At 37.0% G+C, this 19,468-nt stretch overlaps 2 protein-coding genes across 3 annotated transcripts in view; one reads left to right on the top strand and one right to left on the bottom strand.

Moving 5' to 3' along the window:
- The first annotated feature begins 1,100 nt into the window (after positions 1-1,100).
- ano10b (anoctamin 10b) lies at positions 1,101-11,349 on the top strand. The gene is given in 16 exon segments (XM_051883451.1): positions 1,101-1,267; positions 1,350-1,418; positions 1,738-1,832; positions 2,384-2,600; positions 5,210-5,383; positions 5,609-5,749; positions 6,345-6,464; positions 6,922-7,028; positions 7,030-7,555; positions 8,362-8,417; positions 8,634-8,708; positions 8,782-8,946; positions 9,029-9,220; positions 9,300-9,437; positions 10,168-10,284; positions 10,671-11,349. Coding segments are annotated over 13 exon segments (2,073 nt in total). The 5' UTR covers positions 1,101-1,267; positions 1,350-1,418; positions 1,738-1,832; positions 2,384-2,398; the 3' UTR covers positions 10,731-11,349.
- Positions 11,350-11,401: 52 nt separating this feature from the next.
- The window catches only part of snrkb (SNF related kinase b), a 30,192-nt gene continuing 22,125 nt past the window's right edge, over positions 11,402-19,468 (bottom strand). For both annotated transcript variants that reach the window (XM_051883450.1, XM_051883449.1), the window contains exons 3-6: positions 18,582-18,723; positions 15,790-16,002; positions 15,590-15,706; positions 11,402-14,793 (exon numbers count right to left, since the gene is read on the bottom strand). In XM_051883450.1, coding sequence (XP_051739410.1) covers positions 13,608-14,793; positions 15,590-15,706; positions 15,790-16,002; positions 18,582-18,723 — 1,658 coding nt within the window. In that variant the 3' untranslated portion in view covers positions 11,402-13,607. The remainder of the gene's footprint in view (positions 14,794-15,589; positions 15,707-15,789; positions 16,003-18,581; positions 18,724-19,468) is intronic.

Here is a 19,468-nt window from a genome sequence, read left to right on the forward strand (position 1 = left end):
TAAATAAATAAGTGACTGAAAAATGTAACTAAAATTAAATAGAAAATGACCAGAAATAATTTTTGTTACATAGTGAATATATATATATATTTTTTTTATAATTCTTGATTTATATAATATATATATTATAAAATATATTTATAGCATGCAAATATATTTATCTATTATATATTTATGATGTATAATATACATTTTAGATCATAAAATAAACAATAATATGGTATTATTTATTATAAAAAATATTTAAATTATTAGTTAAATTAATTAATTTTATAATATTAATTGTAGTTGTAAAATACTAAATAAATGATTGAAAAATTAAACTAAAATTAAATTAAATAGAAAGTGACCACAAATTAATTTTATTTTTTTACATAGTGAATTATAATATATGATACAATTTATTTATATTGTGTTAATATATTTATGCATTATAATAAAATATTTTTGATGTATATTGTATATTTTATATTATACAAAATGATATGGTATTATTTATTATAAAAATATTTAAATTATCAGCTAAATTAATTAATTTTATAATATTAATTGTAGTTGTAAAATACGAAAGAAATGATTGAAAAATTAAATAGAAATTGACCACAAATTAATTTTATTTTTTTAGATAGTGAATTATAATATATGATACAATTTATTTATATCGTGTTAATATATTTATACATTATAATAAAATATTTATGATTTATAATGTATATTTTATATTATATGGTATTATTTATTAAAACATTTTTAAATTATATTAATTATATTAATTTTATAATAGTTTTAAAATACTAAAACAAAAAAGAATGAAAAATGTCCACAAATTATTTTTAGTTTTGCTACATAGATAGTGAATTATAATATATTATGATAAAACATATTTATAGTGTAAATATATTTATAAGTTATAATAACAATTGTATAATGTATTAGAAGTTAGAAAAATAAATTAGAAAATTTGAAACTAAATTACCCCTTGTAGTCCACTGCACATAATCATAGATAATACACTGTGCATTGGTTATATTTTCCATCATATGATATATACTGTAATTTTACAGTATCCTACAGACTAGCTACATGCTATTTTCAAAAACAAACATGGCAGGCAATAGGACCCAGATGTGCACAGACAACAGAAGCGCATTCACCATCAGAAAAAAATGAAAATGTCACTCCACACCCTAAAGGCTGGGAGGAGAAACGTTTAGCTGCATTCCTGTTCTCTTCTAGTAAACCATCGAATGGACTGACTCTGTACAGGGTGAGTGTGGTCAACAACACATCCTTGAAGTGTTTTGTACAGTCAGTATGTGAGTTTTCACACTCCAGTTTGTTTCAAACAGCACATTGGAGGGGGTGTGAACATCAACAACACTCACAAGAGCTCCGAGAGAAGGTCCTGCTGTTGACAGGTAGCCTGCAGAATCGTTTTCTTTCCATCTATGTCTCTGTGACGTACCCTCTCTTGCTCTGTAACTTGCTTTCTTCCTGTTTATTTTTTAGTTTCACTCTCATCTGAGTTGAACGTACAACTTTTGTCATTTTGGCTTTGTAAACAAAGGCTGTAAATGGAGGATGTGACCTTATTTGACGGCACTTGGTGCATTGAGTCCTTAAGTAATGCTACTTTTCTCTCTAGTAACCTACCTGAAGCTGTCTGTTCGCTTGAATTATGTAGTTTAATACATGATGTTTGTGGACACTGTTAAAAGATGTTTTGTTTTGTTTAAGCTTGTCTGTTGTCTAGACTTTCAGGAAGCCAGATATCTGCTAGCTCACTCTCACGTGTTTGCATTTACTGGAGGTGATTTGAATGAACTGTAGATGTATGTATTATTTCCATATGGCTCTTTATTTGCCTGTTATATTTATAGCCTATATTTTCGACTATAAACTTTTGGCTCAGTTGTAAAAATTGTTTAATCTTTATAGACACTCTTTATAGCCACTTTCCACGAATAGCTCAAGATGTTTTTAAAGCATTAGTGGAACAAATCTAATGTTTTTGTTGTTGTGAAAACTGTTAGAAATGTTTGATTAACTATAATATGATATAAAATTAACATAACATGAAAAGTAGCTCGTGCAAATGTCGGTATACCTCCTTTAAAATTGTAATTTTGTCCTCAGAGGTCTTGACCTTTTTAACTATATCTAACAATTAAAGTCACACAACTGTCATAATTTTTCTGATTATTTTATCAATATGCACTTTAATGTAAAAAAACTATTTTTAAGTATTTTTATGACCCAATACTGATTTTTTTTGTACTCAACACTTGCAGACTATTATGAAATATACAGTGAAATGAAGAACACAGTGAGATACTTCTAAAAAAAAATTAAAAACAGATATACTCTCTCTCATGGGTTACAGTTCCACAGGGACACCATGACGTCCCAGAAGGAACCACAACAGGGATCTTCATCCCTGACTAAGGTGACAGGGCCCAGCTCCTGGTCCCGGGTCAGTTGTCCCTGCTGTATCTCCAGCCACATAGAGCCTTTGGTTCTGATCCAGCTGGCTGAGAGCGTCCAGCCCATCACCAAACAGTGGATCATGTCCATGATATCTGCACCTGTGAAGGCTGGAGGTGAGAAGAACACTCTTTCATATTCTCACGCACAGAAACCTGTTGTCAGTGCTGTCCTGCACCTTAATAAATTAGTTTCACGTGACACGTCTGCAAAACTACATGATATTTTGGTGTTTTGGAAGCAGTTATACTTATAGTTTCTTTATGAGTAGAGACGCTAATGATGAACTACGTTGAGAGACACGGCTTTTCACACTGCGCTCAATCCCGGGTTATCGTCGTTCTAAACACCGCTTTTAACCCGGGTAAAGGAACGTTTCACACTTTGTGATTTAGAAGTGGGGTTAGCACCACTTTTTACCCAGGGTTAAGAAACCTTGCTCTGGAGCAGGGTTAGCACCGCTTTTGCGGTGTTATCCCTGCATTGCGGTGCCAAACTTGTACAGTGTGAGACGATGAGGTGTTAGAATGTTAAGTTACAGCTAGAAGCTTAGCAACAGATAACCAATCGCGTAATATATTTGCTTGCTTTGGACAGTCACGGAAACACTGTACATTAAACAGTAAATTTAGCGTTTGCGAGGAAAAATGTCAAATGATGACAGAAAATGCGACAGTTTGAGTGAAGAAGAGACTGTTTCATTCTTACCTTTACACTGTGTTTCAAATTATTATGCAAGTGACAGTAGAATTTCAGTACAATAAACATTCAGATTTTAGTTTTTCTAAGAAAGTGTTTGTTTGTTTATTTATCCATGTCTTTTTAGATAACTGGTATCAATCTCAGACAAAATAGTTTGCCAGGTCTACTTAGGTAAATGGAAACCCTATTTAAAGAGGTTGTTCCACATTATTAAAGGGATAGTTCACCCAAAAATGAAAATTTGATGTTTATCTGCTTACCCCCAGGGCATCCAAGATGTAGGTGACTTTGTTTCTTCAGTAGAACACAAATGATGATTTTTAACTCCAACCGTTGCGCTCTGTCAGTTGTATAATGCATGTCAATGGGAACTCCATCTATAAGAGTCAAAAAAACATGCACAGAAAAATCCAAATTAAACCCTGCGTCTCGTGATGACACATTGATGTCCTTAGACACGAAACGAGAAACCGAACAGTATTTATATAATTTTTCACCTCTAAAACACCACTATGTCCAACTGCCTTGTGCATCCGGTTGGTGAGGTCTGAACGCGTTCTGATGACGGAAGTGATGTCTCGTGCTTGAGTGCGTAAAGATGCATTTTAGCCAACACTAACCAAACCTCACAAAGAGAAACATTTACAGTGGGTGTAGAAATACATTTTCAAACAGTTTTATTGCTGTGGTGTTTTTTTGCAGCATGGGATAGTGCATAGTGCATTGTATTTCAGAAGGCACTATCCTTCTTTTTATACCATAGCTGAAAATGTCCAGTTATGAACTCCACATATCTTTCATCTCACTTTCCATCTCACTTCCCAATATTCCAGCCCAAATCATCACCTGCCAGCTCCCTGCTGACGTCACAGTCTTGTTGGAACGTGGTGGCCGTTCACCAACCATCCAGAAATCCATCCATTTAGACCATCCGTTGTACTACGGCATTTGTCAGTGAATAAAACTATTTAAAAATGAGTCTTCATGTATTTCTAAACCCACTGTAAATGTTTCTCTTTGTGAGCTTTGGTTAGGAGTGGCTGAAATGCATCTTTACGCACAACTGCCAGCCTGCATGAAGAGCTTCTTGAGACTCCAGAGACACCAGCAGCTTCAAATACCTGTTTGCTGCTCAACACTGGCTTTTTTTTATAGCTGCCCTTTTAATACAATTAACTTGTTTGAAAGGAGCTTTCCTTAATAAGCCCTTATCTGACCGAGTTCTGCTGTGCTCTAAATCACTCACAAATCTTATGATAATTCGATAATCTTCATTCAGTTTTCACACAATATTAGTTGTTTTCATGCCTTTTGCACAACATTGCACCATTTCATGTTTTTCATCTTCAGTAAGATTTTTCTTCCTCCCCATATTGCATGAGAACTGTGACTTGCTTAATAATGTGGAACAACATCTAAGTAGGGTTTCCATTTACCGAAGTACCTGGCAAATTATTTTGTCTGAGATTGATACCAGTTATCTAAAAAGACATGGATAAATAAACAAACAAACACTTTCTTAGGAAAACTAAAATCTGAATGTTTATTGTACTGAAATCCTACTGATATGTCACTTGCATAATCATTTGGAACACAGTCTATAGTCCAAAATGTTCATTCAGTATAAACTCGATAGTCAGCAATATGAGGATGTGCAGTGCTAGAGCTAACATTAACCAGGGTTTAGGAATGTACAATGTGAAACATCAGCTTATGAATACCCAGGATTAATTGTTAACCCTGGATAAATTATGAGCAGTGTGAAACGTGAAGCAAGATGACCCAGGGTTCCATTTACCCGGGGTTTAGAAGGTGTTTTAAAGACAAAAAAACAAAACAAAACAACAACAACTGACAAATGATTCACAACCGCATTGCCACCTTGGGTGTGCATTATTTTTATAATAATTAATTATTATTTAATTAATAATTAAAATTAATAATTCAATGATCGTTGATTATTCCTTATATAATAACAAAATAAATTTTTTAAAACTCACTAACCTTCTTCCTTGTTGTTTAGGGGCTCATCTGTTAGTTCACCCCGGAGAGGACATGAAAGGGGACATGATAGTTGTGGCGGCCCCTCGCTGTACCCTTCTTAGGGTGACTGAGGACCTTGGCCTCTGCAAAACCTACCAGGATGGAAACATGACGGCCTTCTCCTTTGATGACCGCGACAACTTTTGCAACATTGGTGAGGAGGACACAGTACACAATAAATGAAATAATACACTCAAGATACCTCCATCTCATTTTGCATATTTTTTACTATGCACTAAAAGTATGTTCTTCACTGGGGTGAATACTTTGAATTATTTTGTTTTGGTAACATTTTACAGTGTTTGTATTAGCTTGTAAACGTAAGCATCTGGCTAATGTTATTACCAAAAATTCATTGTTATTTCAACTCTTTCTGCAGATGACATGCAAAAGTTCCTGACGCTGGCAGAGAGGCAGTACATCATCAAATATCAATTGGATTCCATGAGAGCCACGGAGGACCAGCGTATCCCAGGAATCCCAACACCCAAGGGGAAGTTGAAAGCCAGAGAGAGCATCTGTGAGTATGTGTATGTGCATGTGTATATTTTTCACCTTCTTGGAATGACAAAATGTTAGACATTTCTGCATAAAATACGATTAAAGATGTAAAGATAATAACTGGCTGTGTAGTATACAATATCCCTAAATGCAGTGCACACAACTTGACCATGCATGATGCCACGAATTACCGAGAAACTATATCCGAAATCGCACACTCTTTTGAGTAGGTACTTATTTTAAATAAGTACTTACTTGTCGAGCAAGCCTGTGGATGCAGCCTGTGATTGACTCATTATTTGAAAAATTGCAACATTCTTAAACAAAATATGATTAAAATACCTATTTTTAATTCCAATTATGTTATTTAAATATTTAAGGTACATACTATACTTTTATAAAACAGCACACACTATACAGTGTACAGTAGTAAACAGTATGCTAGTTTTCTACTTATAGCATGCAGTTCCATGAGTAGCCAATAGGCTGCACTCTCCTCTCTCTCTGAACTGCTTAGTCACTGCATGCAGCTTATCTGTCTATCTATCTATCTATCTATCTATTCATCCATCCATCCATCCGTCCATCCATCTATCTCTCTCTCTGTGCTGCAGTACAGAAGCTGGAAAAAACAGGCGTGATCCGTAACGTCACTCCCCTACATGAGCAGAAGCTTCTGACAGCTCTGGGGAAGCAGTGGTACTCTCAGAAGAGTCTGTGGGGGCAGCCTTTAGGTACAGACACACACATTCACATGACATAACTAATCAGACATTTATTATGCATTCTTTTTCAACCCATCCAGTATTTAAATTAAACACAATTATCTTTTGTTCAGGACCATTTAGTCCATTTTAATGGGCATCATGGCGGCACTAATAAAACTTTATGAAGTCATTTGACTAAAGCTCATAAATGTATTATATAATTTTATACATACTAATGAATATGAAAATATAGAATATGAAAATGCAGTATAACTATTTTAACTATTTTAGGTATTAATTTTAGTATATGTAATATTTGCATGTATTTACATACACTGTTATGGTGCAAAGCCATGTGATGCTTAGATTAACTTAAGCTTCTTAATTTAGCTTTGGTTGTAGTTAGCTTAATATTGTATTTTAATTCATATTTTTATATATTAAAATAATTATAACACTAATAATCCATTCTTTCTCTCTACAGACTCCATCCATGCTTATTTTGGTGGAACTATAGCCTATTATTTCAGCTTCTTGGACTTCTACACTTTGTCGTTGTTTCCTCCAGCCATTCTGGGCCTCTTCATCACCTTTTTTCCTCCCAAGTGCCAACTTCTCCAGTGGAAATAAAAATGAAAGCGAGCCGACACCACCAAAGGATGACGATGATTCAGTCAGCTCCTACATGGTGCAGGCAGTCTTCAGCATGCTGTGGTCCACAATATTCATGGAGATGTGGAAAAGGAGGAGTGCGTCTTTATCCTATCGCTGGGGCACTTTCAATTTAGCCGAACAATTCCAAGAGCCAAGACCGGGTTTCCATGGAGAACTCGGCACCAATCCGGTCACAGGCAGACTGGAGCCGCTGTTTCCCGAATGGAAGCGGAGGCTTAGGATGGGTCTGGTGTCAGTGCCCGTGGTTGGGGTGTTTTTGGGTCTGGTGGTCATGGGGATGGCAGGTTTCTATTTCTTTGAGCGCCTGGTCTCAAACTGGCACAAAGGATCTGGATCATACTTCACCGCAGTCTTGCTATACCTCCCTTCTATAGCCCATATTGTCTACACCAATGTGCTGGGGAATATATATCGCAACGTGGCCCTGCGGTTAACAGAATCAGGTAATCAGGATTAGGACAGAAAACCTGATTATAATGTTGAGAGACACAGAACTACTCAATACTTGTCATTCAGCAAATCATATCATATCATGTCATATTTTCTGTGACTTTTTGAGTAAATATTCTTTGAATTAAAATAAAATAATACAAAAATATATAGGAAAATAAACAAAAATAAAATTATAGGAAATAGACCATTCTCTCTCCTTTTAAGTTTTAGCAAATAGAAAAAAATAACTAATTTATATAATAAAATATGTAAATTATATTTATAGAAAATATATAAATATATAAATTAAATTTATAGAATATTTGTATTATTTACAAATATTCTGTAAATAGTAAAAATTAATTATAAATATATATATATGAACATTTATTATGCATAACATAATATATTATAATATAAATATGATATACTGATGATGTCATATTTTCTGTGACTTTTTGAGTAAATATTCTTTGAATTAAAATAAAATAATAAAAAAAAATATATATAAGAAATTAAACAAAAATGAAATTATAGGAAATAGAAAACAAAACATTCTCTCTCCTTTCAGAAATTATAGGGATATTTTCATACCACCAACATGATATCACCAAATATATATATATATATATATACACATATATATTGTTATACATAATAAATTATTATATTATAAATTATGTAAATATGATATACTGATGACGTCATATTTTCTGTGACTTTTTGAGTAAATATTCTTTGAATTAAAATAAAATAATAAAAAATATAAGAAAATTAAATTTTAGCAAATAGAAAAAATAACTCTCTCTCCTTTTAGAAAATCATAGGGAGGAATCATCTTTTGACTATCATCATACGACCAAAGTCCTCGTGGTGAGTTTTATAGTTTTCTATTATATCCACTTGATGTTCTTTTTTCTACCTCTATGTCTTAGAATAAAAAGGACCTGTTAGTCTGTACATCATTGCAGATGGTCTACCTCAAAAATCTCAAGCGTATTTTAAATGCAGAAAGCTGTATATGCCCAGACTGGAATTTTCTGTAGGACTAAATGAAAATGTCCAATTTGCCTTATCTGTCTCATTCAGTTCACCTTTTTCAACAACTTTGCTGTGCTGTTCCACATTGCCTTCTTCAAGGAGGACATGCCTCTACTGCGCAAGGTGAGAATTTCCTTACTCTTGCATACAATCTTAACAACACTTCTTAACACAATACCCTTGATTTCGTCCACAGAGACTGGCCTCTCTTCTGATCATTACCCAGGTAGTGAATCAGTTCACTGAGGTGGTGGTTCCTTTCCTGGTGGACCGTTTCCTCACATCTGGAGACAGGAACCTGAAGGAGGATGATCCAGAGGTGGACCATCTCCAGGCTCAGGGCAGCCTGCCAGCTTTCCCAGTGAGTAGCAATCAAATATGCTCAAATATGAAGAATACAAGAATTGTATTTTCCTTAAATTCTCAATCTTGTTCCTCTTAAGGGGCTGTTTGCTGAGTACATCGAGCTGCTTGTTCAGTTTGGCTACTTGAGTCTTTTCTCCTGCGTCTATCCTCTCACTGCCCCTCTGTTACTGCTCAACAACCTCACAGAGATCCGCACAGATGCCTACAAGCTCTGCAAGCTCTTCAACAAGCCCTTTTCTGCCCCTGTGGCCAACATGGGAGTATGGCAGGTCAGAAATCTGTACTTCATGTAAGGATGTTTTAAATGATACTGCAAGTCCTAACGTGTGTCTTTGTCTTGTTTTACAGCCAGCGTTTGAGGTGCTGAGCTTCATCTCGGTCATGTCTAACTGCTGGCTGTTGCTTCTGTCCCCACGTGTGAAGGAATTCACACAGGAAGCCGGCCTCAGCACCAACAAAGTTCTAGTCATTGCTGTCATTGTGGAGGTTAGAGAAGATTTTGGTACAGCCTCAGAAAGAATCAAAGGAAAAATTCATCCAAAAATGAAAATAGTGGCTACAAGCTCCAAAAAGGACAAAAAAGTTGGGTAAAAAGTGACCAAATTTTCACTTTTGGGTGAATTATACCTTTAAATCAATTTGACAAAGGGTATGTTCAAGTCATGTTGGAAAGATCACATTTACAAGTTAAATGCACATGAATGCCAACACGAAGTCATAATTATGAGTGAGAAACTTCTTTGAGCCCAGAATTTTTGAGTTAGAGGTGTGTCTGTGAGAAAACATGGCGGACGCTGTAGATATGGATGCAGCTTCTGTAGTTGACGGTAAATTTGTTTAAATCAATTAAATTGTTTTTTTTTTTTGTTTTTTTTTTCACAAGTTGCATGTACATAATACAACAGTATTGTACAATTACTATATAATATATATAAAGATTCAGTTTACAGCACCTTCATAAATTGAATAAAAACAAAAAAGCAAAAACACATCTGATGTGCAAGACAAAAAAAAAATTATTAGCCCTGATCAAAGTGATTTGAAAGCACCTGATGTCGTAATTACGACTTCTCAACTTGTAAATACAAACTTCCCAGGAGGACTTGAATGCTCCATAAGCAAGCTAGCATTTATCTTAAGTGAATTAGCTGGCTGCTGTTTGCACAAGCTCTTTTTGTGAATGAATTTTGTTTATTATGCTGCTTATGTCCTCTAGCACGTCCTGATCATGGTGAAGATGATTTTGGCCTTCATGATCCCTGATGAACCGGATTGGCTCCGAATCAAGAGAGAACAAATCGAGTATCACTCCATGCAAGCGCTTAAGAAACAGGTACCACTTTTGCTAACTGTTAGCATTTTAGCACGCTGCTACTTTGTTTAACAATATATATTACATTTAAAGTCTTTATCTATATACAAAACTGAGAAGTTTAACGGTAAGTTATTACACTCACCATTATGCTAGTTCTAGCTGTTAGCATATAGTTAGCAATAAAGAAATATCTTATCATTGTCAGCAATCGTGTTTCCTAATTTTAGTTAATAAAGCTGACAGAACGCTAATAATGCTGTCTATCTTTATTACTTTATGATTTGTATCTCATAGCTCATGATAACTAAAGACCTCATGTGATTTACCAGCCAGTTATTTTAAAATCTAATGTGTTATGGACTGTTTATGTAACCAAAAAAGAGTAATTAATTTTCCCCCCACAGCGGATCAAGAGCTCTCGTGTGGATGATAAACTCTCTCCAAAGGCCAAAATGGGAGAGTGACCAAGTGACCACTATTTCTATGGAGACAATCACAAAAAAAGGAGGTGCCATAAAGTCATATCACTTAGCCACTGTATATTTAGCCTGCTAATGTACCATATGACACAGTTTACCAAAGATAGCTTCTACAGTTTACAGGCTGTTTAAGCCCCAGTTAATAATTGTTTGCGTCAATGGTACCTTTTGAAAATTACTGAAAACAGATTAAGGTCAAGAAAGATAAAATTATGATAGTGGGTTAACACAGACCCATATTGTGCTGTATTAATGATTTTTAAAAGAACAGTTCTCTACAATCACTATGGCATAGATTTTTTTAATTTTTTTCGGTTGCTGTTGTTTTGTTTGTATATTTGTTTTTACACATTTTTTTTTGTAAATATATTGTGACAATTTTAACTGTTTTTATCCCCCGTTATATTTTACATTTCATCAAAACTGACTGTATTCTTACAACCGGTTTTGCTGGTATAAATAACCACGCAATGCTCGCTTCACTGAATATATCATGCAAATGTATAGTGATGTAAGTGGCCTTGAAGAAACGAATAAATATTCAAACAGCTTTAAACTGAGAAAACCATGTCATGTAATAAATGGCTTAAACCATACAAGAAGATCACTGTGGTCATGTGCACTGATTCTTAGAGAAAAAAATACAACGACACAAGGCAGTTTAATCAGTTTTAATAAATAAATATAAAAATAAATTAATCTCATTGAGACAGTCATAGTTTTAGTAAGGGTCAATGGGACTATAGACAAACTAAAATCCAACTGTTGAGAAGTGATTACAGATGTTTTGAAGGATCGAGACCCATGTCAAATGAGTAACATCAAAATAAAAAGAAAAGAAAATGCTGATTACAACAATATAGTGCACGTCTGGCTTTATATCGCTCTGCCATCCGATTGGTTCAGAAGGTTGTACTTACAAAACATCACAGGTCAGGAAGGTTGTTTCTAGTTTAAACTTTGTATGGGAATGAATATTGAAATTTCATGTTGCAGAGATGTAATAACACTCGATATCTTTCCCCAAAGCACCTTTTACATTATTACATCTATTCTTGTGCATTTGGTCAAGCTTATCCGTGGTCCAAGATATTGCGCAAAAAAAAAAAAAAAGGGTGTTTTTGACATTTGCATTTACATTGACTACAGTATGACTAAAAATAACTAATTCACCAGTGACAGATGTAATATATATATATAGCGCAGAAACTTACAGACATGTGAAGTGACTGAATAACTTTGACGTCCTTTAGAGTACCAAAGTAACAGTAACCACAGTCACACCTGCTATCTAAATGTTTGTGATCGTGTTTAGGCTGTTTAGGAGGTAAAAAACAATAGCAAACGCTAGCTTCACTCATGCCATTGCAACATACAAAGGCTGGATTTTCTCAATGTACATTTTAAGCTAGGCTCAGCTATGCAATTTAGTGTTACGTTAGCATACAGCTCTTCGAATGTATTTACAACTATGACACAAGACCTTTGTCGATCATCAAACTAGTGTCATAAAAGTTGCTACGTTCATTGAATAAGATCTAAAATGGAGGGATTGAAATGTTTGTATGTATATGATGCAAGGGTCAAAATACAACATCATACCAATAGCATAACGTTCAAAAAATATATATACACTGTACATGAACGGATATTTCAAAGAGCTTATCCCCATACAACATGTTAAAAATGCACCCAGAGGCAAATGATTAAACAAAAATAGATGTTCAATGTTATGTAATTAATCTCCCTAGCATATCTCCTTATGTAAAAGGAAAAAAAAAAGATATGTCTTTGTCACCATCTTTCCAAAAAACCCTTGATAACTCTAATATTTGATAAAAGCTTCATAATATTTAGAAGAATTAGCAGTTTTAAAACAAACTCCAAAATACAGCTCCAGGAAGACCAGTCTTCTGTTTTTGTGTAATATTACGTCCATTTCAAAAAAAGTCTCTAGCTATAATCTCTCAGAATAATCTCTGGTAGAGCCCTCTTTTTTTTTTTTTTTGAAAATATATCACAGATATACTTAGCATCTTTCCCTGGTCAGTCCCCCGCTCACAAAATTCTAATGCTATGCTAAGTTCTCATTTAGCATGCTATCATAACCATGCTCCCAAACTGTCACTGTTCACTGTATCAATGTGACGAATTATTCTGCCTCCTGCCCCACTGCCTGACAGTGAAGTTGCAAGCTAACATGCTAGCATGAGACAGTGGTGCGGGAACAGCTTCAGCAATGCCACAGCATGCAACTTCTGTGAGTAAAGAACGTTACCTCACAGTCACTGGCAAAAACAAACCAAATTAAATGAATAAAAACTTGTCAGGACTACTTAAATGACTGGCGGCTAGTTCTTGAGCCTAAATGGCCTCTGTTGTGATTGTTCTCCGTATGTTCTTGTGTAGTCTTTTTCTGTGTCACTGTGAAGCATGGTCTTCAGTCACTCGTTTAGTGATATGATTAAACTCTGTGGTACTCTTAATGTGGTAAAGATATTACAGTGCAAAATGACAAGTTATTGAATTAAAGCTTCTACGCTAGCAAGACATATGCTACTTCTAATAAAAGTCTCTGAGATAGCACAGAATATAGTGAGCAGTGTCAGTAGATACAGGTGTTCATATACACAGCATCGCCAAAAGGTTAACTGTCTTACAGGAAAGCAGCAATGAATGCTGGGTAGGGAAAGAAAATAAAGATATACAATTAGCAGATTGTGTGGGAAAGCACCTCTGAGGTTACAGTATGAGGTGAGAACACACTTTTTTTTTTTAGTGTCTGAACAACTCTAGAAAGTTGCAGAGATTGGAGGGCTTCTATTGATGGAAGTTTGTTCTTTGATCTCGGGATCCAAATCTCTACAAGACATGGCAGCAGTTATACTGTGCAAATGGGAGAAGCTTCTCTTTAGAGGTGGGCTGGATGTTGAAGGACAAGGCTTTCTCACAGAGTGGGAACTGCAGCAGACGTTCTCGCAAGTTCACATTCTTGACCTTGCTGGGATCGGCCCGAATAGCAGAGTCCGTACTTGTTTCCCTGGTTCCCTGGAGGCCTTTCTGAGGTTTAGGTTGTACCTCCTCAGTTTTCTCGACTTCAGCCGCAGTCTTACGCATCTCGACCCCATCAGGACCCAGGTCCACACAGTGGTTCCTTGGCAGGGACCTCGGGGAACCACAAGGGGTTGACACCACCCCAACCTCGAGCAGTCGAGATTTGGCTAGGGTATTATTGTTATTTTCTAGTGTGTCCTGTGAAGGTTCACGCTGTCCCCAGCAGCACTGTACAACATCTAGTGTGGGAGCTGGTGGAGGTCCATCTATATTTGGATCTTGAATCTGTTCTCCTTCTTGCTCATTTAAAGACAAGTTAGGGTGGGTGAAAACATCCTTGTCCCTTCCTCCACCTGGTTGCTCTGTGTGGTTGAACTCTTCCACATGGGCTTCAGTCTTTGAGGACATCTCTACCTGATGTTCCATGGTGCCAGAAGAGATGTTAGACACTAATTCTGAAGGCTTCTTCTGCTCTTCTGTGCAATCGGACCGTTCATCAAGTTCCTCCTCCTCGGCCAGAGTTTCACAGTTTCCCATTACCTTACTTGACTGCCTCCCTGTTCTCCTCTGAGTCTCTGATTGCAAAGATATTCTAGAAGGTTTCAACGATAGATCTGTCAAAGGAAATGGATCCACTTTTCCAGGTGCTGCCTCAAGCTTCACCTCATCCTGGTTTTGCTCTTTTTCATCGTCCTCATCCTCTTCTTCCTCGCAGATCTGCTGTAGGGCTCCAAGGCTCTTGACAGTAGGTTGGTCTGGAGGTAGAGGGCGCAAACTGAGGCTCAAGCATGGAGCTGTGCTGCAAAAGTCACTGAAGGAGTTGTCATGACGGTTGGGTTTGGGAGCCAGCAGGTCCCCAGACTCACTCACACCACGTCGGACATAGCCGGAAGACAGAGAGCCGAGAGGCGCTAAGGGACCCAGAGGTGCTCCTCTTAGTGTATCAGTCTGGGGCACTTGGCTTACCAAGTCAAGTGGTTCCGACATGGGTCTCCTGTAGTGGGAAGAAATAACAGTACTCAGTACAACGTATAAGGAACCTTTAGGTATCAAGGGTTATGTGGTAAGATTAGGGGCTTTTGCACCGAATAGATCTAGGAACTCAGCCACTAGGATAGTTCCTCAGGAACTAATTTCTCGCCCGGGCCATGTTACTAGTTGCATTCACACCGGGAATAGGAACTTCAAAGCGGCGTCTTTAAGTGCGGCATTTACAAACGCTAAAAACTGGTGAATGGAGGATGCTGTGATTGGAGCTGTGTTTGTTGTGTGTCGTGGGTTTCGTGATAATGGAGACGAATAATCTACGCGACTGAAAGAGCAAAAATTGGGGCTAAGAGACCAAATCTCCAATGACAAATTTCAGTATTGCATATCATCGAGGCAGAGAAAAGAACACAACCCTGCAGACAACAGGTAAATGCCGTTATCGTGGTTTTCCATGTTCGTGAAGTAAATATATTTACACGGCTTTATAGAATTGCCGGGTGCTGGTGTTTGGCATGCGTTTGACCAATAAACGTACACTCATGTCACTGATAGTTCCTATAGTGCTGGTTTGGATGCTACTCTGAAGTAGGAGCTAATTTAGTTCCCCCAAAAGGAGTTCCTATAACTAAAATCGCTCCTAGTTCCTGCAGTGCGAACACGGCAAAATCCAGGTACTTCAGCTAACAGAACTATGAAAAGGTTCTTCCGGTGCGAAAGTCCCTATTAGGCCTACCATAAGAAGATAAAAGACCTTCAGAGCCAAAATTATCTAAAATATGCTTAAGAATCCTGGGACTTACTGTGCATGTCTTTGTTCAGGAGTGAGGCTTGACTGCTCTTGCTTTTCTCGAAGAAGTCGCTCTCCCAGCAAGTAGTACGTGGCTGTGATGTGGTTATATCGGTCAGCCTCCAAAGCTCTATGACACAAAAATGTATTTGTATTATCAGATGTATTCTGGGACCAAAAGAAAGTATCTAAGAAGAATAAAGAGGTACCCACTCCTGGATGGCATCTCGGTCAGCAATGCTGCCACTGGTCATGGCCTGGAGTATGAACTCATGCTCCTCGGGTAGCAAACTGCGGTGAGAGGTAAGCGGGGCGGCTGTGTAACCGGCAGGCGAAGGGTCAACACCTTGCAACCAAGGGTGGCTCTCTATCTCTGTGAGAGATGCCCGCTTAGCAGGATCCCTCTGCAGCATACGTGAAATCAAACTGAAAGGGAAAAAAAGAAAATAAGAGGGAGAGAATGATGAGAGATTGTTATTCCTTTTTTACCAGAGCAGAACGAGAACATCAGACATGACCTTCTGTGGGGGGAAAAAAAGAAATAAGAAAAATCCCATCTTCTCAAATAGACTTGATTTTGTCACCCCTCATCACACTTGCCTCCATCTCACTTCATTTCAGTCTCACTCTACTTGCAATTTTCATACTTTCCTTTTCTAGCAATCTTAATAAATATTCTCTGCCTGGTTGACAGACGATGATTGCACAGGCGCATCTTGCAGTCAGAGGAGATGGAATGAAAAGGAAGTGCTTATCTTTCTACTGATTAATATTCATGAGCACCTGCAGAGAATTGGTGCTTCAGTGAAGCGAACTGAAAGAATACGGAATAGGTTGGAACTCTTGCGATCCAAGCTTGCGTGTGTATGTGTGAATGCACTGCATCCAGCTTGTTTATTCAAGGCATTTGAGTGTTTTATTTCACTGCGGTACTGGCACACGTTCCTGCATCTCACATAGAGGACCAGCAGGGGGAGATGTTTTCCCTTTCAAAGTGTTTTTTAGGTCTCTGAGTGTTTGTGTGTGTTTATAATCCCACATGCTCCATTGCCCTTGAACATCAGCGGAGTCTCTTGATGTGTTTAACCTCAAGACCTTAAATAGCCGTGAGGAAGAAGGGTGGAAAAAAAGCAAACTACAGATCAACAGCAAGATGAAAGTCTGCCTAAAGACACAAGTGTTCTCCTCCTCTAAGAAAACTCTTCCCATTAAAGGAAGCTTTTGATTGCGGTGGAGATCATGTGACTCAGTCACTATGTTTGGCTGTGCAGTCAAGCCCAGATGTCTAACACACACCCGTACGCACACTCTTGCACAATTGACTGATTCAGACCTAAACTCAAGCCTGAGAGCTGTTGCTTTGGGGATGTTCTAACTACAAATAGCCTGGAATAAACCCACTTAAAAATAACTTCACTCTGACAAAAGGCAGCCTTGTGTAAAAATCTGGTCACTATAGAGCTGTGGTGAACACACTTAAAAGCAGGCTTGTGCGCCTTTCAGAAGTGAATCGAGAATGGTTTGTAAATTATAAATTCCTGAATGTGAAATATGGTATCTAATAGGATGCAGAATTGTAATTTGAATCAACCCAGCTAACATATATATAGTGTTATAAGAACGTTCTCTAAATATTCAGCGTTGGTTCTGGGAACGTAAACATTTTCCAGTTTTCTTGACGTTAGAGGAACGTGTTTTAAAAGCTATGATGTTCCTCAAATGTTCTTTCAACTTAATTTTGATTTAAAATGAAACATTCTAGGAGCATTGATTTGTAACATCAGACGACGTAACAATGTCAGGCATCTACAGAAGTTCTTACTGAGAATTAACAGAGGTTTAGATGTTTTGTTTGTCGCCATTATGGAGATCAGTGTTTGCTGTAGTTAAGCTCTTTCCCCTTGACTTTTGTTAAGTTGTTTCTTTTTCGGCAATCGCAGGTGTTTTTGGAAAACATTTCTGCATTGGTAAAGCAGATCAACATATCTGTTTTAATGGTCAATTGACTACATTAAAGTAGTTTATACAACTGTTTTCTTTTGGAATTGAAACGTTATGTGAGAAGAAAGTAATAAATTCAACCGATGTGATATCTAACGTCAAGAAAACTGGACATTTTTTACATTCCCAGAGCCAACACTGAATATTTAGAGAACGTTCTTATAACAAAATTCTGTTAGCTGGGAACATACAAATGAAATTAAATAGTCATAATTAGTCAAAATTAATCATGTATTGTTGCATTTCTGTGGCTTGATTTCAATTTATATTCAAATTCAAAATCATGCCCTACCCTTCTTAAGAGCAATACAATATTATGATTCAAAAAGTGTATTAAAGCTTAGTTAAGAAGTCAAGCATATCTAATCCAACCGGAATATCTAGTTAAAGCCTTTAAGAAACAAAATGAGGGAGTTGTCTTGACCTGTTACTCTCATTATCCATCACCTGGCCCAAGGATGGAAATTCTGTGTGTCTGTTATAACTTGCTCCTAAATCTAACCTCCAGGAACCTTTACTCATTCATTCAAAAAAACAGAGTCTGTTTGCTTAAGCGTGATTTAAAGAGCCACAAACTGTGATTGGCTGGTACATGCATGTGTAAACAGATAAAGTACAGTATGTTCAGATTGGCTTTGGTCTACACGTAGGTATGAAGTTTGGCGTGAAAGTGGTATAAACTGGAGTCTGAGGGAGTGGTGTTTTGAGAGGCGTTTGAGAGGCTACATCCTGCCAGTTCTCAGGGAAAAAAAACACAACACAACACTGTGTTCCAGTGGCACAAGGTTGTCAATGACATCTTAAAACTAATTTATTACTCAAAAATGTTTTTGTGGGCATGCATCAGATCAGCATGGAAATTCTTAGTGGAAAAGGTATTACGAGGGTCATGTTCTTGGTAATACTGGTTTCCAGAAATAGTGAACTCTTAAATCGGAGAAAGCTGTATACAGTATTAGTTCATATGTGCCTGAGGGAAATCAAAGCTCGGATGACATACGTACTCTTTGCATTCTGGAGAGACGTGGTTGGGCACAGTGTAACGACAGTCCATGATCATGATGAGGGTCTCGCTGTCATTGGCCTCTTGAAAGGGTGGGTGTCCACACACTAGCATATAGAGGATCACACCCAGTGACCAGATATCTGAAAGACAGACAATAACAGACTTAATCTTAAATCTATTTGCCACATTTATTGGTTTTAAATATCGCAATCTGAGATTCAAAATGTACATATTTCAAATCTGAATTTTTTTTTAAATCAAACTGTTGTCAAAGTAAATATTTACATCCCTAGAGGGAGAAGTGTAATTGGATTTGTGCAGCAAAGAGGAAGAAACATGTCAAGGGTTTTATCCAACACAGAAGTGCCCTCATGTGACACATGCTCACACTATCACAACCAACCAATACACAAAACTAAACTAAACCAGCCTTAACCTCTCCAGCGGAGTCACTGTATGTCCTCAGACAATAATTAACTAACTTAAGCTTTATGCCTATGGGGTCCTATAAGCATGATTTTCTGACTAAAATGTCCCTGACATTGTTTCCCCATCCAACTCTGTGTCAACTAAGGATCCCAGGAATTCTTACAGAACATCATGAACCAAGACCAGGGTGAAAGGGACATGAAAAAGAGAGAAAAGTAATAGAGGGGGCGTGTAAGTCCCACAAGAGAAGTGTTTGCTTTGGAGGCGTACTTTTCCACGGTGGCCTTCCAAGAAAACAAGCTTCCTCTTTTACTTTTTTCACTTGTGTGTTACGCATAGAGCGTGCGAAAAACAAAACAAAAAGTATGTGTGGGTAAGGTCTAGGACTTGCTGAGTTAAGTGAGATTATTTTAAAAATAAAAGGGCCAGTTTAGATTTACTCAGTCAGATCACTCA

This window comes from Ctenopharyngodon idella, chromosome 24 (genome assembly GCF_019924925.1).
Source record: "Ctenopharyngodon idella isolate HZGC_01 chromosome 24, HZGC01, whole genome shotgun sequence".
Taxonomy (NCBI): Eukaryota; Metazoa; Chordata; class Actinopteri; order Cypriniformes; family Xenocyprididae; genus Ctenopharyngodon; species Ctenopharyngodon idella.